This window comes from Aphis gossypii, chromosome X (genome assembly GCF_020184175.1).
Source record: "Aphis gossypii isolate Hap1 chromosome X, ASM2018417v2, whole genome shotgun sequence".
NCBI classification, from domain to species: Eukaryota; Metazoa; Arthropoda; class Insecta; order Hemiptera; family Aphididae; genus Aphis; species Aphis gossypii.
In genome coordinates this window covers 37,362,864-37,386,151 of record NC_065533.1, presented here as the reverse complement: position 1 = coordinate 37,386,151, position 23,288 = coordinate 37,362,864, and the positions used below count along the sequence as shown (strand labels likewise).

General features: G+C 23.1%; 2 protein-coding genes across 5 annotated transcripts; one reads left to right on the top strand and one right to left on the bottom strand.

Moving 5' to 3' along the window:
* The first annotated feature begins 3,937 nt into the window (after positions 1-3,937).
* LOC114121439 (guanine nucleotide-binding protein G(i) subunit alpha) lies at positions 3,938-22,505 on the top strand. Of its 2 annotated transcripts, none has more exons than XM_050206392.1 (6): positions 3,938-4,169; positions 19,773-19,957; positions 20,047-20,333; positions 20,756-20,850; positions 20,929-21,117; positions 21,190-22,505. In XM_050206392.1, the coding sequence occupies exons 2-6, from the start codon at positions 19,811-19,813 to the stop codon at positions 21,378-21,380; spliced, it is 909 nt and encodes a 302-aa protein (XP_050062349.1). In that variant the 5' UTR covers positions 3,938-4,169; positions 19,773-19,810; the 3' UTR covers positions 21,381-22,505. The 2 variants fall into 2 exon arrangements, with proteins under 2 accessions (XP_050062349.1, XP_027839580.1); XM_027983779.2 differs by lacking the exon at positions 3,938-4,169 and adding an exon at positions 13,993-14,427.
* On the bottom strand, positions 5,878-13,618 carry LOC114121438 (protein maelstrom homolog). Of its 3 annotated transcripts, XM_050206391.1 has the most exons (12): positions 12,892-13,618; positions 12,030-12,061; positions 11,796-11,918; positions 11,584-11,712; positions 11,184-11,361; positions 10,289-10,435; positions 8,691-8,821; positions 8,493-8,634; positions 7,448-7,617; positions 6,840-6,992; positions 6,643-6,762; positions 5,878-6,138 (listed from the first exon to the last, which is right to left on the bottom strand). In XM_050206391.1, the coding sequence occupies exons 4-11, from the start codon at positions 11,704-11,706 to the stop codon at positions 6,691-6,693; spliced, it is 1,116 nt and encodes a 371-aa protein (XP_050062348.1). In that variant the 5' UTR covers positions 11,707-11,712; positions 11,796-11,918; positions 12,030-12,061; positions 12,892-13,618; the 3' UTR covers positions 5,878-6,138; positions 6,643-6,690. The 3 variants fall into 3 exon arrangements, with proteins under 3 accessions (XP_050062348.1, XP_027839578.2, XP_027839576.2); XM_027983777.2 differs by lacking the exon at positions 12,030-12,061; XM_027983775.2 differs by lacking the exons at positions 12,030-12,061; positions 12,892-13,618 and adding an exon at positions 12,665-12,883.
* Positions 22,506-23,288: the final 783 nt, after the last annotated feature.

Here is a 23,288-nt window from a genome sequence, read left to right as displayed (position 1 = left end):
TATTATATCGTTGAATTCAAATTTAATACACCCATTACAGGAAGTAAGCACTTGCCTACCTTTTTTAAATTATGATCAAAGTTCAACAATATGCAATGTTATTTAATATTGTATTATAACAAAAAGCGTAACTAAAATACTAATATTATTATATAGTTTTAGCCGTTAGGTGTAGTAAAGCCAGTTTAGTTAAAATATTTCCGGGGAAAACGCATTACAATAAATCAATATTATTGCGTCTGTCCGTTTTAAACTCTAGCAAGTTAGCTCCTCCCTTACGTACACAGGTAACTACGTATTTTACTTGTTGATATACTTACATACACATACCTATAGCTATACACTATGTCAGTATATATATATATTTGTATATTAAGTGTACAACTGCTGTACAAATAATTTACATAAAATAGCATGATACTACTATGCAGTATAATATAGTATTACATTATATACAGAGTGATTCGTCAAACACATTCAACCAATTTTTCCTTTAATAATTTATTTATTCAAATTTTCATAATTTCAATATTAAAATATTGTTTGGGTACCATTTTTTAGGAGTTTTCCGAGAAACTTTATATGATATTAATTAATAATTACTTTTGTCATGATAATTTTTTTTTTTTTTGTTTTTCCTTATTAGAAATTTTCTTTTTAGGAATTCTTTACTTTTCACCCCCCCCCCCCTTGTACAGTACTAATTAGACATTTGAAATTTTTCATATTTTAAATTTTTTATTTAAAAAATGTTAATAAAAAAATGTTTTTTGAATAAAAATGTTTGACAATTTAATACAAGATTCCTCGTACGTTTTACATTTATTAATTATAAAATATCGAAAAATGAATGAATGCATAATCATACAATTTTTTATAAACATGTAAATTTAGAAATATGACAAAATTTGTAAAATCTCAAAAATATTCTAATCATTTTGTAGGTTTCATAGGTTTCAAAAAATATATAATGAAATATATTTATTAGCGATATACGTAGGAAAACAGATCGTTTCTATTCAGAATATCTTTGTCATATACGATATATTATATCGTTGAATTCAAATTTAATACACCCATTACAGGAAGTAAGCACTTGCCTACCTTTTTAAAATTATGATCAAAGTTCAACAATATGCAATGTTATTTAATATTGTATTATAACAAAAAGCGTAACTAAAATACTAATATTATTATATAGTTTTAGCCGTTAGGTGTAGTAAAGCCAGTTTAGTTAAAATATTTCCGGGGAAAACGCATTACAATAAATCAATATTATTGCGTCTGTCCGTTTTAAACTCTAGCAAGTTAGCTCCTCCCTTACGTACACAGGTAACTACGTATTTTACTTGTTGATATACTTACATACACATACCTATAGCTATACACTATGTCAGTATATATATATATTTGTATATTAAGTGTACAACTGCTGTACAAATAATTTACATAAAATAGCATGATACTACTATGCAGTATAATATAGTATTACATTATATACAGAGTGATTCGTCAAACACATTCAACCAATTTTTCCTTTAATAATTTATTTATTCAAATTTTCATAATTTCAATATTAAAATATTGTTTGGGTACCATTTTTTAGGAGTTTTCCGAGAAACTTTATATGATATTAATTAATAATTACTTTTGTCATGATAATTTTTTTTTTTTTTTGAATATGTTGATATATTTAAATTAAAATCCAAAAAATAATTTTTAGAATTATAAAAATACATAAAAGTATTAACGACTATTAAAGATAATTGTCCTTGAAAATGGTTTCATAAAAATATAAAATAGAATATGAAATAAATAATTTAGTATTCATCATACTCGGACAATCTTTACAAATTGTTAAATGTGATAGATTAATATTAGTTACTATAAATTTTCAAATCATCATAGCCCCTATATACGGTTATAAATACCTATCCACCAAACCTATATTATATTATTATCATGAATCTCTTAATCATTCTAACCTTAGAATACAAAGTTGTATAACGATAGTCAATAACTCAATAATTACTCGTTTGAATTTCGATTTTGATTTCAGCTATATCAACATTTTCAAAAAAGTGATTTATTTAATAATTCACAGGAAAATGAATGATTTAAATTTGAAAAAATATAAGTAGGTTGTACTTTATCTTTTTATTTTCTTAAAGAAAAAATGGGGCAAAAGCATAGTTAGTATATCTCACCCTGTTTACTGTAAAGCCACGTAAGAATATAATATGGAGATATACATAATTATTGAACTGCGTGTGTTGTATAATATATACCTTTATGTATATTATATTGGCGTTCGTAGACTTGAATTTCTAATGATGGTGTTCACTGCTCACAAAGTATTTATTTATACTCTTTTTCTATATTCACGCATCCCTCTGACCACCTTATACAGTAGATAAGTAGTAATTCTGATTATAATTTTATATTAATAAATTATAATGTTTCTTGAGAAGTATATTAAATTTTGTTACGATATTTTTAGACAACACAAAAATATTTTTCGATTTCACAATGATTTTAAATTTAAAAAAATTAAGATTTTTACATATTCCTATTTCTTGTTGATACTTAAATAAATTAATAAGTGTGTTTAATATGTGATAACGCACTTTTTGTTTCATTTCTTTTAATTTAGTTTTAAAAGTGCAGAAAATACCAAATTAAGTTTAACAGAAGGCAGAATAAGAAATAGTCATTAAACATTTTAAGTTGACTTGAAACATGAGGTTTTTTTATTTATCTTTTTGCCCATCAATTTTCGGGCCTAAAATGTTTAAAAGATATTAAATTGTTTTAGGTACTTACTCAGCAAGGATTTATTTTTTTCAGTTTAGAATAAGAAAAATATCTATTTATTATTAAAATAAACTATGTCATAAAGCTACCTACGAATATTATAAGTCTTGCAGCCCAGGGACCATTCTCCAGGACCCCTCCTTTATTTTGGGCTTGCCATGCAGATTCTAGTAATTTATATACATATTATTTATTTTACACTGGATATATATTATATATAATATATATATATATTGTATATATAATATATATACGTTATAATTATATTATATAAATATTATACTTGTTTTTAAAATATTTTACAAACGTTATAGCCAATTATAAAGGCAATTAGAGATTTAAACTATTTTAATATAGGTATTAGTTGTGCATTTTCAGAATAAGTAGATATCTATAAATTATTAGGCATAATTTGCATCTACTAAAATGAATAAAAATTAAGAATATAGAACATTAAAAATTTTTATACATTTTATAAGATAACAATTTCTTATATTTTTAAAATGTAAAGTGCATTTTTCGAAATTTCAAATGCATTTTTAAGGCAAATTTCTAAGTGTTTAATTTATAGTCCAAATCTTCATAAACATAACGTTGCGAATTATTGTATATGTAGGTACCGTTGTTAAGGAGATACAAAACTCCGTAAATTAAGGGATTTTATATAGACGATTTTAATAATATTTTAAAAAGAATTAAACTATTATTATTTTTAAATAATATGTTTAAATATTGATTCAAAATATTTTAAAAATGGTAAACTTCCAAACATAGAAGAAAATTTTATCTATATTATAGCTTTTTTTATTCCTTTGATATAAATAATTAATTATTTTTAATAAGCCAATGAAAAAAAAAATTATCTGTACGTATGAATAATAATTTTAATCAGTAGGATGCACAACTTTTTCTCTTTTTAATTACAAATATTTTATATCTAAAGCTGATCCCACATGGAGTTATCCGTGACAATTTAATCGCCTATGTATTTACAACTTAAATTCTGTTAAATGCAAACTGTGTTTAAAATTATATCTAATCATAATAATTATTTATTTACTTTGACAGTTTAACCAATGACAACAGCTAACAATATAATAAACACTTATATATTATTCGTAAGTCAATTACATTTAACTGTGCCCCATCCACCCTATTTGTTCAATATTGCCACCTGCGACTTCTTTATATTTCCCAAATTGAAAAGGGACAAGAAAGGAAAGTGTTTCACTGACAATGAAGAAGTAAAAAACGACGGAGGCGCTGGTAGACATCATCACAAAAGACGAATTTCAAAAGTGCTTTGAAAATTGGAACAAATGTTTAGACAAGTGGAAGCTCCAACGGAGGAATAGGTATTTCGAATGTTTTTTTGTAAAAAAATTAAATACCTTAATAACTTTTTATAAAAATAGTCCGGTTTATTTTGGGTACGCCTTCGTGTTTGTATTAAATAATCAATCTCTGACTAGAAAAATGTAACATTTTATAAATTTTCAACTTCAACAATCAACAGTTTGATATTTATTATGATTTTAACGATTATTTTGTAAAAATTTGAACTTAAAATGTATGCAAAATATGGCGCATATGTATTTTTAATATTTATATCCAAGTAATTTACGTTGAAGCTTGTACTTAATTTTTAATATTTTAATATTATTTCACTATCACTTTATCAAAAAAATTTAAAGAAAATTAAAAATTGAAAATAAATATCTATAAACAGTTCAAAATATTTAGAAAATTTAACTATGTGTAGGTAATGTTACTATGCATATTAGGTGAAAATTCCAAGTATTTACAGTGATTACCTAGTTTATGAGTAATAATCATAAAAAAAATTGATTTGGTCGAAAACTGGTTTTACGTAAAAATTCCCGTTTTTCCGTAACAATTATTAGTTATTGATATTATTAAGTTATAACAAAAAAATAAAATCGAATTTACCAAATATTGGTATAACATAGAAAAAACCATTTATTTTCTTATTTTAAATTCTAAACAAAGCAATCAAAGTATTTTGATTTTACAATGATGTAATTTTTTTTTCTATATACCTACCTATATTGTGTATACAACAAGCAGTCGAAAAAATACTTATTCTACAAACTTTAAGGATGATTTCTAAGAGGTTGAAATTTGTAGAATTAAATAAAATAATAGAGAAAAACATTCAATTATAAAAATTTTACTTTAAAACAAAATTTAAAAATTCTGTTTTGTTTTGGTGTAACATAAAAATTAATAACCATAAATTAGTGTTGAGACCTTAGTATTATGGCAACACACTATTAAAATATATTTCATATTTAATTTTAACTGGTAATGTATACTTAAAAATGACAAAGAAAAAATATAATATATAAATAATTATAATAAATGATTTTTAATCGGTATAGAACTTAAATTAAAATATCTTAACATTTTTGTAAATTGTATTAAAAATGTTTGTACATTTTGTGTTGTTTCATATATTTTGGTGTACATTTGGATTTATCCGGCCATATACCTACTGGTTGAAAAACACTAGTATAGACACTTGATTATCATACCAATTATTTTTAACAATACATAGCCTAAGAGATGATAATAGTTAATTATTAAATCATTGTACTACTAACAACTTACTATAGAAAACAGCATTAAAGTCTTGTGACATTTTTGTAAGATAAAATAAATTAAACTATCATCTTCTAAGGATATCATCAAATCAATATTCTATATACCTACTTTAACTTATAAGATTGTATTAAATACAATCATAAAATATGTACATCTAGAATTACCAATGAAAATAAATTTGAAATAACAGTACTAATATACCAAAAGTTAAATTTTTTTGACAGAATCAATTTCTAATTTTTTCTCTACACAATATGGATTTTTGGCATAATAAATTCTATATTTAATTATTACCAGACAATATAACATTATAATTTATATTCCACAATTATTAACATAATATCATGTTATAGTATAATTATTGTTTTCTTATTATAAATTGTAATTACTAGATGTCTAGATAAGGAACTTAATAATGTATAAAAAATTCAAATTAAATTTAATAAAATACAATCATTTAATAAAAATTATTGAACATCATCAAAACAATTATTTAGTATCATGCTTCATAAGAAAAAAAAAATAATTTCTTATGTGCAAATTAATTATCATTAAACTAGAAATATTTCTATTATTACATAGAAAAAAACATTAAATTATAACTAAATAAATTACATTATAAACAAAAATATATAATAGTTCAATTGCATGACTATTCATTGAGCCTAGTCATCTATTTTCATCATTTGAATGAGAATCCTGAAAATTAAAAAAAAAAATTAAAAAATATCACATAAAATCAATCAGCAATTTATAATGCAACAATTCAGATTTAAATATGTACACATCATATTGTTCATAATCTTAGTAATGTATATGTATTTTAATAATGTATGCTTTTTATAAAATAAGTTAACTTTTTATTACAAAATTATGTTATTTATCTATTCAGATTATTTTTAGATATTAGTCAAATTGACAAATTAAGAACTTTATAATATATATTCTTTATTAATATTACTTATTGTTTTATAAGTTAATAAAGCTTGATATTGTTGATCAAAATTAGAAACTCATTATATAGATATTAGATTGGTCAGGAAAAAGGTTTTTAGTTTGTTAACTGTTGAACATTTAAATTTTTATCAAAGAATATTAATAAAGTTAAATATATGTTGTGATAAAAACATAATTTTTGTTTCAATTTAAACAATATTAAAAGTTTATAATGTAAATATTAATGGAATTAATTTATTATATTACTTGTGTTTGTAAAAAGTAGATTATATGAAAGAGTCAGGCAATATGCCGTCATGGGAAGTCGGTAGTTTTGCTCAATTTTAGTTCTGCTGCTGTGAGAGGCAAGTGTTCATTTTCAATTATCTTAAACAAACAATACAAAATGTATAGGATAATTAATTACTGTGTCATAGAAATAGTTATTAATAAGTAAGCATTACCAATTTTGAACCATCGTTTAATTGAGTTGCCATGTGTTTGCCAGGTATAAGATTTAAACCAGTATACATATTTATGTGAATGCAAATATTTGACATCCATTGAATAACACGAGCTTTGGAACATTTAAATGAAATATCTTTTAATTCATGGTACTGCAAATAAAATACATTAATAAAATAAAATTGGGTTTTCGATAAACTATATATACAAAATTAAAATTGTATCTACTTATTGAGAAAATTACTATAGTGAATATATTAAGTATTAATTCAATGATAAATAATTAAATAGTACTTGTAATATATTACAATAAATAGGTAAATGTATACTGACCAGACTATAAATATGGATTTTATTTAAAGGAAAATCATATTTTAAATATTTAAGATACTGTTTTAGAATACTATAATGCTTATATTTTATATCATAATAAGATGTAAATGTATTAATATATTAATATATTATTTAAGAAAGTAAAGTGAACTGTTTAAATTGTAATAAGTTTAAAAATATATATAATATATATTATTTATTATAGATACCAATTACTAACCAATTTAAAAATACATTTATCACAATAATTTATAAATCTTTATAAAACACATACCATACAACCAAGACCTAGTCCATAAAAATCATGTTCTAAGATGTCACAAACTGACATTCCTGGTCTTAAATTTTGGTGCTCCAAATGTAGGTTCATTTTTTTTTTGATTTCTAATAATAATTGCTCAATACTTCCTATTTTGAATATAGACTTACAGTGTTCAGCATAAACTATAAAATATAATAAATATTTTAAAAATTATATAGGTAACATATAGTTAAGTTAAATTAAAATAAAAAAGTCAAATGTAATAATCTTTAATATTGTATTACTATATAAAACATTAATAGTTTTGTAATTATGTATATAATATGGATACCTTTAAATAAACACTTTAATAATTAAATAAATTATTGTTATGGATATTCTATCTAAACTACATTAATGTACTAGATTATAGTTTGATGTCTGTGGTAAAGTAGTAAAAATTATTTAAATTAAAGATGCATTAATACATCTATACAGATTTTTCTGTATTTTTCTATTCAATTATAGAATTATAAGGTTTATTGTAGTTATGAATGACGGGTAAACATTTTAAACAAGCAATGTGACAAAAGTGTAACAATGATAAATTATAAATAAACATAAAATTAATTTTAATTTATAATTATTGTTTGGAATCAGAGACATATTTAGGAATTATACACACCACTAGTAAGAAAAAAAACATCCCTAAATATTTTTAGCAATAGGTGTATATGTAAAAAAAATTTAAAAACATATGATAGTGAAACCAATACATTCTTTGCTATACTCATAAACAGAAAGATATATTAGACATAAAAAAAAAAAAAAAAAAAAATACTTAAAAGGATGTTATACCATAATTTGTAAAATGTTATTTAAGTCAGCATTAATTTAGATACATTTATATTGACATAGGATAAAATATATAATCTTAAAACTAATTTAAACAATACTAAGAAAAAATTAACTTTTGACAATGCTAAGTTATATTAAGTGTAGCTAGACTCAACTGATGGTATGATACAGTATTCTCTAAAGAAGGTGATAGTAATACATTTTTATTAATTTGATTTACCTTCAGGAAAAGCTGCGGAGTATAGTTTTTCCAAGCTACTATTAGTTTTCATCATATTAGTACCAATTTCTGACTGCATAGTGTATAAATATGGTAAGTCCAAAGTGCCTTTTTTTAGATCTGTATGATTGATTATTCCACCCTAAAATAATATAATTAAAAGTAGAAAAATAATAACTTTATAATTATTATGTTTACCTTTATAAATGTTAAAAATTCTAAGAATATATCTTGATAATCATCTGGATGATCATCCCAACAATTAATATGATGAAATGTGTCAGAAAATTCTCTCATACTTCCAGAAAAACCTCTTGGGTAAATTTTAGCTATAAACATAAATTGAGTTAGTATTTTTTTTTTTAATAATAAAACACTTTTCTTTATATCCTACTTAAGTATTAATTAGTTTATAGAGAGAGGTTCAATACTACAGAGATTATAAGTATGATTAAGAAAAATTTAGATTTAATTGCGTACAAATTTAATAACAGAATAAAACAATGTACATGTGTCCTAGAGAATAATAACCGCCTTATGTTATATTATGAAAATATATTTAAAATGACTACACAAAAACCCTTGAGGGAGAATTCTCAATCTTTTTTTTCAAACCATTCAACGGTAAATCAAACAACCTAATTATTAATACTAATAACTAGTTGAGAGATAAATAAATAAATAACTTAGGATAATTTAAGCAAGCATACAATCAACTTAACAAACAAGCAGCTATTTTTTCAATAATAGAAGTTTTGATATGATTCAAATAACAAATTTACAATTTATATGATTGTGAAGTGATTACATTTGACATTATATTACTCAAAAATGAAAAATAAATTAACGTATTAAGAAAGGTTGTCAAGTAGAAAAATTTAAATAAAATAAAAAATTAATATTATTTACAGCTTTTAAAAAATTACTTTTTGTTTAAAAATTGCTTATCAATAACATTTTTAAATTTATATAACATTAAAAAAAATATAATATAAATGTGTGTTGTTTATTTTACATTCTTTAATAAAACAATACAAAATATTTATTTTTAAAAGACGAAGGATTTTTACAATAATTTAGGAATATTTTTACATGAGTCTGATCGGTCAGTGTTTTGCGGTATTATTGGGTAAACACAGACATGATACAAATGACATGTAATAATAAAAAAATAATGTATCTATAAAATCTTGATACACACTTTTAAGGGCCCGAAGCTAGATTATCCAATTTTCCGCAATTCCGTAAAATTTGTATTTTAGTTACCACCTTAATTATAATACTTTTCCACTAATTTACTACTTGATTCCTATTTAACGGGGGTTGATAGGGTGTATTATATCGCAAAAAATGACTTTACGGTAATAATTCTCAGGCCTTGTAGAATTGTCGGATTTTGGTAATTATATTTTTGTTTGAAAAAAGAAGACTTCCTACAGGCCGCATCGAACTCAGATTTTTATTTTATTCAAAATAATATAAAATATAATTTATACGAAATTGCTTAAAATTGTATTATTTTTGAAGACAGATTATAAAGTTTGAAATTAAAATAATGAAAAACAGAGATAGATGCAGCCTGTAGAATATTACTTTCTATAAGTTAAAAAAAAATATCAAATTTGGTTGATTCTACAGAACAAGATCCTTATTCCTGAAAAGCGTATTTTTGTGTACAAAACCGCATTGGCACTGAGTGCTTAATGAAATATTTAATTATTAATAACTTTTATTATTTAACATTATACTGTGTAGGGGACCCATCTTAATACAACTATAATATTTTAAATACTTACAAATACCAATAATTTGATGATATGTTCGAGAAAGACCATTTTTTAAATTAAATTCTATTGCTGCTATTTCAGCAGGAAAATAATACTGTTCTCCAGCATGAGAATGACAATTTATGTGCAATAAAATAAACTTTTTGTTTAATAACTCTGAAAATTAAAATTATTTCAATTTATAATAATAAACTAAAAGTACATTTTGTCTAAATTACATATGAATATTCATTATATATTAATTATATTTACATAAATTTAATTAATATTGTTTATAGAATTCTAAATTTAATATCATACCATAATAAATCAGTTCATTTTTCTTTTCTCTTTTATAAGATACATTTTATGTTGGGTTTTTAAAAGATATATTAAATGAATCAATTTAGGATTAATAGTACCTTAAGCATGATTTAATAATCTATTAAATTCTGATGAATATTTAAATAAATCAATTTTTTGTGCATCATAACATTACTATCATAATGCATCATTATATTAAATATTTTATAAAAAAAAGTCACAAAAAAAATGTTATATTTATAAAAATTGAAATGTTATTTTTAAATTAATTCCAGTTTTCCACCATTTTTTTTTTGTTTTTTCTAATTATTAAAAAATAACTTAATAAATTTATACCTCGACATATACTATAATAATTATTAAACACTAATAATATATTAAATGCAATATTTTCAGCAAAAATTGAATAAATCAATTGAAATAATCATAGTAAAATGAATTATTTTAATTGCGATATCATAATATCATAATTGCAAAAATCACATTCAATTCAATGTAACTCGGTAGAATAATTGTGTTTTCAAAATTAGTGAACATACTGTTATTATTATACAAAAATTAAAAAAAATTTAGAACTCAGTATCAATTCAATAGTTCTTACCCTGATTATTAGGTATATTTTCAAACATTTCAGCTACATATTTCTTCATGTTCCAAAAATCATTGCTGTATTTGAGTTGATCAGTAATTTGTTTAATCGGTTGTTTTGGAGTACAATTTGAATTATTATATTTAAGAGCAAGATCTTTATATTTATATTTTTCATCATCAGACATAATCTATGAAACAATAATTGTTAATATTAACTTTAATATTATTCTATATTATATTGGAAGGGGGAAAAAAGTTACCTATTTTATTTTAATCATAATGTATAACTAAAGCAATTTTATGTTATTGTCATAAAGCTTGGTATAGGTATATTAAAAATATATAACTTTGTGTTTTTTTTTTTTAATGACATATTTATAAGTAAATGATTTAATTTAGAGGTTACTTACATTCCATATGGGTAATAATTTAATTCTTAATTGATTATAGCTTGAAGGTTTTTTTCCACTTTTAATTTCATCATCTCTATAGCAAGCTAAGAAAGTAAAAAATGCAGTTTTCTTGGGAGCCATATTTATCTGAAAAAAAATAGTTGTTACACTGAACATTTGTTTTATTGACAATCATTATAGCATTTACTTTTACAAGTCAATTTATATACCTTTGTATATTAATAAAGAATTTTTGTATGGCGATTTCTTTGTACAGTTATATCTGAAGTTCTACTGGACTGATTTTCATGATTTTTTTGTTAATGCAAGTACTCGGTGTGCAGATGAACCACCTAATGAGAAAAGTCAGAAAATATATCAATTATATAGTTTTTAGAAATATTTAGTTTTCCGTGTAATTGCTTGTCATGCGCACACACACACATCTTTACAACTTATTATACCTTCCACTATCTTACTGAATACTGCAATACTGCTGCAAGAAAAAATGTAATGAAAATCGTTTAAACCTAAATCAAAGTGTATTTAAATTAAGTTATAAATACGCAAAGCAGTTATATTATTTTTTAAAGCTAAAATTCTCGAAGCAGAACCTCAAAGATAAGGCATCAAGTTTTCAAAATGAATACAAAAACATTAAAAATACAATTATATTGATTCAGCAATATAGGTTAACTGGATTTGATGATATTATATGGAAAAGTTTTATCAAGTGTTAAAATGAAAACAACAAATCAATTAAGAACAAAAAAAAAAAATCAAAATATTTTGTTTCGAGGTATTGAAAGCTATTCATTTTCATCATTAAAAGAAAAATATTTAATGAGCTACTAGATGTTACATTATCGTCATTAAATAAAGGATTTAAAAAAAAGCTATTGCTTTTATTGTACAAGCTAGAACACTTTATAATTGGCAAAGAAAAATATCTAACAGATACTATTTTTTTTTATGGAGTTAAATTTAATTTAAAAAAATTGAAGTCACAAAGAGATGTTTCTAGATATTATCAATTCAAAAAAACTTTTAAAAATCATTTTAATAAATTCAACAAAACAATGAAATAAATAGTAATTACCTAGGTATTATATTTGAGTAGAATTTAAATTCAACTTCAACAGGTATAAAATCATATCTTTGCATCAGCTACATAATATCAAAGCTTGCAAGAAGCGAAGGATGCCCACAATTATACTATTAATTAGTACCGACATCACACATTGGAAGTTGGTATCTTTAACCTTCCAAAAGCGCGCTGTTGTAAAAAAAACAACACTTTTGTAATTTTATATTTGTTTTACTTACATTTAATTGTTATCTTATTGACAGTCTTAGATATTTCTAATAATCAAAAAATTTCTAAAAATCAGCGTTCCTTTTTGTAACGACCATGATAGCTCAGCGTTACCAATTGATAGCATAATAGCATTACGACGGTTTCGGTGCTTAGAAGGGAAAGGGAATACCACTGGTACGACGTTGCCAGATTTCTTGAAACTTCATAAATATTTTTGTTGTGATATACTGATATATTTTGGTATATTCCAGCGGTTCCCTAGTTATTTTGTGTGTAAAAAATGTAATCGTAGGTACCTCATTACAATTTGGAAACCGTTAGTATGTTCTATATTTCTAATATTTTTATATTAGTCCGACTGTCAGTTGTCCAAGTGGCAAGTGGCGGCCGACGCCGCTGACCTCTTTGTAATTGCAATATAATATATTAAATATTGAAATGTAGACTATAGAGTACGCGAGGAAAATATCACCTCCGACGAAAACATTAACGAAGCTCACGTCTTTATAGCTCATGCTTGCGAATGGAGATATTTAACAGGAATTATAGAGTAGATAAGTTCTTGTGGTTCAGTTAATCTTGTTTTTTATTTTTGTACTTACTAGTTACTATAGACTATAAAGATTCTTATTTCAAGTATAGGTTATAAAAAATTATGTTAAAATGGCCATAATGTATGTCGCAAAGCACATCGGAAATTCTAAAATAACTTTTAGATGTTCAAAGAGGTCTGCGAAAAATTATAATATTATGGCATTCGCATGGAATAGGTATAATTTCGATGGTAATTTTTTCCGCTAACCGGCTAGGCGGCCTATTCAGATTTCAGACGTATTATAGCAACCCATAATACTTTGGCTTATGATTGGGGGGGAAAGTAAAATAATAATTTAACATCTAATGCCCACGCAGATTACAGCGATACCACAGTACTTTAATTAGTACTAATTACAATGATTAATGTCAATATAATAATTAAATAATTAATTAATTATTATTTGAACCGAAAAATAGTATCGAATGGATAAAGGCGTTATTCGCGTAATCGCAACGGTGACGCATCGGTCGAAAACGCACCGCGATAACGACTGTTTACACAATTGATTCACGGCGACTGTTACAAACTGTAATCAGTAATCACGGATTGTGTAGTATCGTTTTCGGTGTATTGTGTATTTTGTTTTTTTTTTCACACGCCGTCCTCGTTTATTCGTGTGTTACTGTTTAGTTTTTCTATGTTTATCGTGTTTTCACGATTTGGCGGTCGACATTTTTGGCATTTTTTAGATTCTGAAGTTCAAACCATTTTACGTCCGGCGCACACCCTTTATCGCGCGTACCGCGTTCTTCCGACGCACGTTTTATCTGGTTCGCTTGAGTACGGCTTTTAAAAACTGTTTTTTGTGACGTTCGTTTTTTGTTTACGATGGGTTGCACGATAAGTTCGGGTGAGAAAGAGGCGGTGGAGCGATCGAAAAAGATCGACAAGACGCTCCGGGCCGACGGCGAAAAAGCAGCAAGAGAAGTAAAACTGTTATTGTTAGGTGAGTTGAAATCGGTCATTGTTTTTTTTTATATTTTGTTTCTGGAAAATATTGCAGTTGATACCTATAATATAACGAAAGTTTCGTTTAGACGTGTTGTACAATCTTGGTATTTTTTCTATATTTTATAATGATTTATATATTTTTAGTGATTTCAATTAATTTGTCGATTATATGTAAACGCACTGACAGTTTACCAATGTCTTTCTAGTGTGTAAGAGGAGCATGGGGGGGGGGGTTCCTGAAAAATAATTTGTATTAGGTATATTAATTAAAATTTAAAAGCTTATATTTTTCAATATATAAGTTACAGTATGGACATGTTGTGGAATATTCGGTAAGGATTTGTGTGTTGTTAATTTAAATTTGTATTTAATCTTAAGTACCTAGGTTGTACTAAAAGTTTTAAAGTATCATGATATTATATTTAACACAAAGAATAAAATAGGTATTTCACTTGAAACATATTGTCAAAATAAAAATAAAGATAGAGGGTATCTAACTATCTTAAAGAAGCATAAACACAAAAAACAAGTTTTTTTGGTCAAAAATATATTCAATTATAATAAAAATGTAATAAAATTGTTACTCACATTGTTCAATGAGTTAGGTATGAGAAATTGAAAAAAAAACATGTGACATTATAGGACCAGGTTCACCGTAACTGCCCGTCTTTATATGAAATATTACCCCTAATATTACTTTACGTGGTGATGTGTTAGAGTTTTATGCACTGAATAATTATGTTAGTGGAACCAGAATTTTTTGGAAATATTTTAAGTATTTTAAAGTAATTTTTGTATCACCCCGCTACATGGATTATTAATGCAGGTTTAGTAAAAGTCATTTAATATTTTGAATATTTAAAAAAAAAATAAATATTTATACATAGGTCAAACATCAAAAATAACAATTTAGGTTGGTTATAAAGCAAATAATTTTTACAGATATAATATGGTAAGTACCTACTAATGACATAACACAACTTTTCTAAACTTCTTAATACCTCTTAAAATAATATTTTCTTTTATTTTGAATTTTGATCAAATCATTTTTAAATAGTTATGACTACAATAATTTAACATTTGAAGAAAGCAATGTTTTGTGTTGTGTGTTTCTTTAAGATAGTTATGAACAGTTATGATCAACTGTTTATAATCTTTTGTATTTATTAACTTGAATCTACAAATAATAATTTCAAATTTTCATTAATGGTATGGTCAGAAATTCCTAGGTAAATTATAGGTTATTTTAAGTACTTCTGTATTTTGAATAAAATAATAATAATTTTATATAGTAATCTTTGTATATTACCATGATACTATAAATTTCAATTTATGCGCACCTTTGACATATGCTTACCAGTTTTTGAAAAGGTTAATAAGCAATAGAAAACTGTTTTTGTTTGTAATTCAAAAACAAAAAACTAAAGACTTATAATGATCAATAAATATTTATGCTATAATTTAATTTTTTTATGTTAATAAATATTATTATATAATTCAAAATGCTTACTAATTTAATTATATGTTTTTCATAGTACCTATGTTATTCTGACTGTAATTAAAATATATTTTTTTAATTTACTTATAATTAAGGCTCGGATTTTATTGTGTTTGCTAATTTTTATTGGATACAGATAAAAATTGCAAAGTAAGCTATAAATTTGTTTTGTGCACCAGAGACTTTAATATTAAATTTTATTTTGCTATTTTTGCAAATTTAAAAGATTTTTTAGCTTTTAGTGCTATTTTTTAAGTTTTGGTGTCATTTTCAGCCCCGTTTTCAGCTAATTTTCTGTATTAATATAACTTTGGATATAACTTTTATTTCATATTTTCTTAAAACTAATTTATAATGTATGATATGAAACTATGACACATGACAATATGACAATTTTGAACAGTTGCCATACTCAAAAAGCATTTATATTGTATAGTTTAATTGAGTTTAATGAATCAACATACTTAACCTATTACCTAATAATTTTTTTTAAAAAAAAGTTGAGCCCTGCTTATAATTAATAATAATATTATATGATATTGAGTTACATAAAGATAATACTAGATAGGTATACTAATTTATGATATGGTAGCTAATTTGATGATTTTTTTCAAAAATGAGTTCAACCAACCGTGTTACAAATAGAAAAGTTAGTTATACATATATATTTGTAATTAATCAATTAATGGCAGTTTATCAGCCTATTTGTCTAATAATATTATTAATTATTTATATTATTTCAACTTTTTAATTAATTTTAATATTAGTAATATGTTAGGTTGATTTAATTATATTATTACATTATTGTGTGTTTCGATATATCATATATCATTAATTATCAACTTTTAAGTTAATGCCAAATTATAGAGTAGATATAAATACTGAATTGGCAATAACTATTAAAACTAATCTAAGTATTTTTTAAATTTGATTACATATATGTATTAAATATAATTAATAATAAACCGAGTGATAAATGTAAAAGTTTCAAGTTTCTACTTTTATTATTTTTTAATTATAACAAAATAACTAATACTGTTATTCTTTGTTTAGTTATATATAAATTTCATCTAAATTTAAACTTCAAATGTGTATGTGGGTATATAAAAAAAAATTGTAGTTGTTAATTTTTAGATTTTTAAGTTTTACTAAAGAATATTTATTATTAACCTTGTACCTATATATTTAATTTTCAGGCCTTATTATAAAAATTGAGCATTTTATAAATAATTAACTTCAAAATAATTTTTAAAGTGTTGTGATTTTGACAAATTTTGAACTTCAAATGTTTATAAAAATATTTTTAATAGTTTTAAATTTCAATAAAAACAACTTATATTAAATTATCAAGATTTATGAATAAATGTTAAATGTTTTATCAACAATTTAAAAATAATAACAAAAAATTGAAAATGCCTATGTGTATATTATCTTAACACATTGACTGCCATACGATTGCCGGAGGTCATACAATTGGTTTTGTTACTACACCAGGCATATTTTTCAATGCCTTCCAAATTGATATACACTGTATTTGAAAAAAAAAATGTATTACATCAAAATAATTGCAATGATTCCTGCTATGCCACTGTCCTTATTTTAGTGCATAATTATTTATTGTATCGTCATGGAAATAATAATATATAAATCGCTGGCGGTCATGTGGCATTGTAGAAATTATGAACTATGACCTGAAGGTCACAAATGTATACAATTTAAGAAAATTACAGATGACTGCTGACGATGGCGATTAATATGTTAAAATTACCTAATTTTAATATTTTGAAAACTTGATTGAATATAGAAAATGATAATTTAAATAAGTGATATGAATTTTACGTAAAAAAATTAAGGTAATTTTTCTAAATAATTTTACCAGTAAAGTTATGGTTAATAAGTAAATTTTTATTTAACTTTAATTTATAGTTTATAATATCAATAGCATTTAATTTTGTAAGAATTATTATCACAATATTATGAAAAGAAAGTAAGAAAAATATAAAATAAAACAATAGTCTGTAATGACTTATCAGCTATTATTAGAGTAAGGACTTTCATGCACTAAAAATTTATCAAATATGCATTTATGCATCAAAAATTAAAAATATGCCCTCAAAAAAATTAATAGGTATTTGGTACACTAAATTTTATACTTATAAAAATTATATTTTTCCTCTAAATATTTAATTTGAATAATTTTATATTATCTCTCTAAAAGATTTAACTAAATTTGATATCACTTTATTATAGTTTAATCTACAGATTCGCAATTAAGACAAAATGAGTCTATCGTCTTTATGAAAAATTATGTAGAACTTGTTAAATATAATGATTTGAGTCCTTGATCATGAAAAATATTCACTGAAGTACATGATTTTTGAAAAACATTCAATATATACACTACAAACTTAAAATATGCTCTTATGATCAAAAAATATGTCCATTAAACCCCAAAATTTCAAAATATGCAAAAATATGCACTTAAAACTTTGAGTAATTATTGGTCATAAACATTGTGAAATGTGTTGTGTACTTACTCTGCATTTGAAAAAGTTAACCAGAAAAAATATGCCAATGCATGAAAGTTCTTGCTCTAGCTATTATTTTATAGAATTTTACACATTTTAGTAGCATCTATACAATCCTAATCTATTGATATCAAATATAAAGACATTTAGATATACAAATTTAGTGATCACTTAATATTTAAAATGATGAAAATTGTTTTTTTTTTTATAATTTACTAAACTAAAAAAATTAAAAATTAAAAATTAAAAATTAAAAAAAAAAAATTAATTAATTAAAATCTATAATTTAAGTTTCAAATTTCTAAAATTAAAACATTTTGAGTTACAACAAAAAAAACCAAAATTGTTTGATGAGAAATTGTTAATTCACACATGAATATTTTAGTTTGTTAAAATTTATACTTTAGTTACTTATAAAAAAATATTTGTGGAGAATTGAATTCAACTTTTTTTTTATTATTTGTAAGAAAAACGGGTAAAAAATTTAACATGAGTACATTTTTCAAACTAGAGGTATACATTTGATACCACAAAATAATTTGTAAATTTAACAATTGAATAAATTTATGTTGCTAAGAATGAAAATTTTTAGTTATGTAATTTAGGTAAATATTAATTGACTATAATTTAATAGGTTTCTTGTTTTACCTATAGATTGAGAGTATAGAAGAAATACAATTTGTTAATAATTCATGTTAAATTTGATTTATTTATACTACAATTTTTATTCATAAATGTTATTTCATTTCTCAATATAGTAAATATCTGTTTAGTATTAATTCCTTTTTTTTTACCAATTTCATCTTTAATTATGTACATATTTATAAATTGAATATATATTCAAATAAGTATTTCAATAGAATTTGTCTGTTTAAAATTTGTATACAATTGTATAAAAGTATAGGTAAATGTATATTATTCTTTCTATTGCTTGTGCCTAAATTAACTTAAATTAATCTTATTTTGAATCATTGTTTCTCAACCATGGTATGTTTTGCATCATGATCTAAAATTTGAACATGAAAATATCAACTAATACATTAATGTACTTATCTTGTGATTTTTATTTTTCTATTAAATATCTTATTTGTTGAATAAAAATATAGTTAATGGTATTAATTAATAAACCTATATCTAATTGATTAGCTAAGTTAGATTCATGATTAGCTTGTTAGTATTATTTTAGATCACTCATTATATTATATTTCATGTATAAAAACGAAAATAGTGAATAAAAGAGTAGTTTTTCTAAATTAAAAATAATATTATGTTTACCTACTATTAATATTTATATACATTTTTTTATAAAAAAAGGTGCTGGCGAATCTGGAAAAAGTACTATTGTGAAACAAATGAAAATCATTCATGAGACAGGTTATTCTAAAGAAGAATGTGAACAATATAGACCTGTGGTATTTAGCAATACAATTCAAAGTTTAATGGCAATTATACGAGCAATGGGCATTTTAAGAATTGATTTTTCAGATCCTAGCAGAACGGTAAATAAATGTCTAAGTAGTCTATTAATATTATAATAACATTAACTTTTGATATTAATTATAAAAATGTAAATTTATTTTTTATTTAGGAAAACGCCCGTCAATTTTTTTCTTTAGCTAGTGCTACTGAAGAAGGTGAATTGACTCCAGATCTAGTTAAACTTATGAAAAGATTATGGGCAGATTCTGGTGTACAAGAATGCTTTTTGCGTTCAAGAGAATATCAACTTAATGATTCTGCTGCTTATTATTTAAATGCATTGGATAGAATATCTTTACCTAATTATGTACCTACACAACAGGATGTTTTACGGACAAGAGTGAAGACCACTGGCATCATTGAAACAAATTTTTCATTCAAGGGATTGAATTTCAAGTAATACAGTTTAAAATATATTATATAATAAAGCTCATAATTTTAGGTTTACATATTTTTTTTTTTACTTGAGATTTATAGAATATAATATGTATTTATTTATTAAAATAAATATAATTATTTTTTTGTACTTTCAAAAAAGTATCAATTTAAAAAAATTAAAAACTTAAGTGCATACTTAAAAAATACCTAAAGCTTTAATATTGTTGGTTTTTTTTTATATCTATGTTAATATTAAATGACAAACAATTAAATAATAATTAGTTATTTTATTCTGTTGTATAATATATTATAATATATATTGCTGTTGTTGCCATAAAGTGTTTATGTACATGTTATATTTATGCAATGTACATAAAATGGTATGTTGGTTTTTTTATGTTAATTTAATTTTTAATTTTTTATGTAAATGTTTATTATAGAATGTTTGATGTTGGGGGACAAAGATCAGAGAGAAAAAAGTGGATTCATTGTTTTGAAGGTGTTACCGCCATTATATTTTGTGTAGCTTTATCAGGTTATTATAACACACAATTTTATTTATATACCTTTGTACTTATTCTTAGCTATAACTAAATTCTCTTTTTATTACTAGGTTATGATTTAGTATTGGCAGAAGATGAAGAAATGAATAGAATGATCGAGTCTATGAAATTATTTGATTCCATTTGTAACAGCAAATGGTTTGTTGATACATCAATCATTTTATTCTTGAACAAAAAAGATTTATTTGAAGAAAAAATTCGAAGAAGTCCATTAAATTCTTGTTTCCCTGAATACATGGGTAATGTTTTGTTTTTAAATATATGATAAAATAGTACGAATCCCTAATAATTAATTTAAAATTTAATTTCAGGTTCTAATAATTATGAAGAAGCGGCTGCTTATATACAAATGAAATTTGAAAGTTTAAATAAAAGAAAAGACCAAAAAGAAATTTATACTCATTTCACTTGCGCCACTGACACAAATAACATACAATTTGTTTTTGATGCCGTAACTGATGTTATCATCAAAAATAATCTCAAAGATTGTGGTCTTTTTTAGAATCTGCAGCCAGTTGCTAAAATTATTATGACTATTAATTATTTAACTGATTATTATTATTCTTTTTTTTTCATATGACTGATAAAATGATAAAGATCTTAGCAGTTCTCATTTGTTGTGCCAAATAATTTTAAAACTTAAGTAATCAATTACTGAACAAATATATTTTGAATATTTAATTCTTAATTTAAAAATACATATTTTTGTGAGACTAAAAAACTAATTTTTATACATTCTATTTTGTAATACATTATTTTCATATGTAAAATACTTTAATATTATTTTATTACTATTTATTTTTTTATTTAGCATGTGATTAAACTTTTTTGTAAACTATTTGCATGTTTTTTTTTTTTTTTTGTTAACTATAATAATTTACAAAGTACTTGCCTATAATTATATTTTTGTATTTTGAAGATCCTTGTTAATTTTTGTTTCAGCCTCATGGCAAAGTTTGTATTATATATTCATTAATACAATTTAAAAGGACATAAATATTTTAATACAAAACAACATCGTCTGAAACTAAAATTTGTGATTTTTTTTTAACATGTCAATTATTCTCAATGACTGAATTAGTGATAAAACTTGGTAAAGTTTTACATATTTTTGACTGTTTTTAAAAAAAATAAACAATTTTGTACTTAATAATCATTTCTGTGTTACTTTGTAAAAGTATACATTAAAAAAGTGTAAATTTAACTTTGGCAGTATTTTAATTTAATTTTTATCTTAATTATTATTTTTAGTTATTAGTTATGAATTATCATTTATAATAATTTATTTTTAATATAATAAAACAAATTAATTGTACTTATTTTTGTATTCACATAATATTTATCTAATTTACAAAACCATATTGATTGTATTGCTTTTAAATTTCCAGGGTTTTATATTGTGATTAAATGAAATATCAGAGAATTCTTTATTTTTTAACATTTTAAAATATTGATAATAAATGTGTTTTTTCTCGGAAATTTCTTTTTTTGAGTATGTATCATAATTATTAAGACATTATATTTTTAATATTAAGTTACCAATACTATTATTTGGATTTGTCGTTATTTATGTACACAATGATTTTTTTAACAATATATTTTAATGCAGCTATCTATAAATTAAAAATGATTAATTTATTATATTATTTCAACCTATTATTACTATATCTATCGTTTACCAAGCCACTTTATGGACTTAATATTGTAATAGTCAACTAATCTTTACTATACTTTTACATATTTTATAAACAATTTTGTAATAGTTACAACAACATCCTATTTTGTAATAATTTCACTATTGATTATGATATCTTATTATTTGATATATATGTTTTATAGCTTAAATAAAATAATCATTAATTATCATAAAAATCAAAACTAATCGTTAGCATAATATAGATATAGATTATATTTTTAAACTAAAAGAAATCATATTATTATCCTTCATCAAATTCACGATAATCACTAATTAGATAGACACGATGGTCGAATTTTAATTATAAACTAAAATATTTTTATTTTATTGCTTATTCTTACAGTTAATGGAAAATAATAGTGAAAACTTTTCTTCTTTTGTTTCTAAATATAAAATGTAATTTTAACCAATTGAAAAATGTTAAAAGTTTGAAACATAAGACATCTTATGCATAAAAATAGTGGCTCATTCTATATTTACATTATTTATGTTAACATACAGTCGTTAAAAATTATTGATAAATACAATTATATCTGAACTAAACAATTGTCTAGGTCATTTGTTGCAAACTTTAAATTTCTTCTATAAATATGTATTTATTTTAGCAATTCATAAAATATTGGTTATTTTATCATTTATCAATGATCAGTGAAACTATAGTTCATATTTGTAAGCTGTAGCAAGCGTCAATTATGCTTTAAAATTTCCAATAAA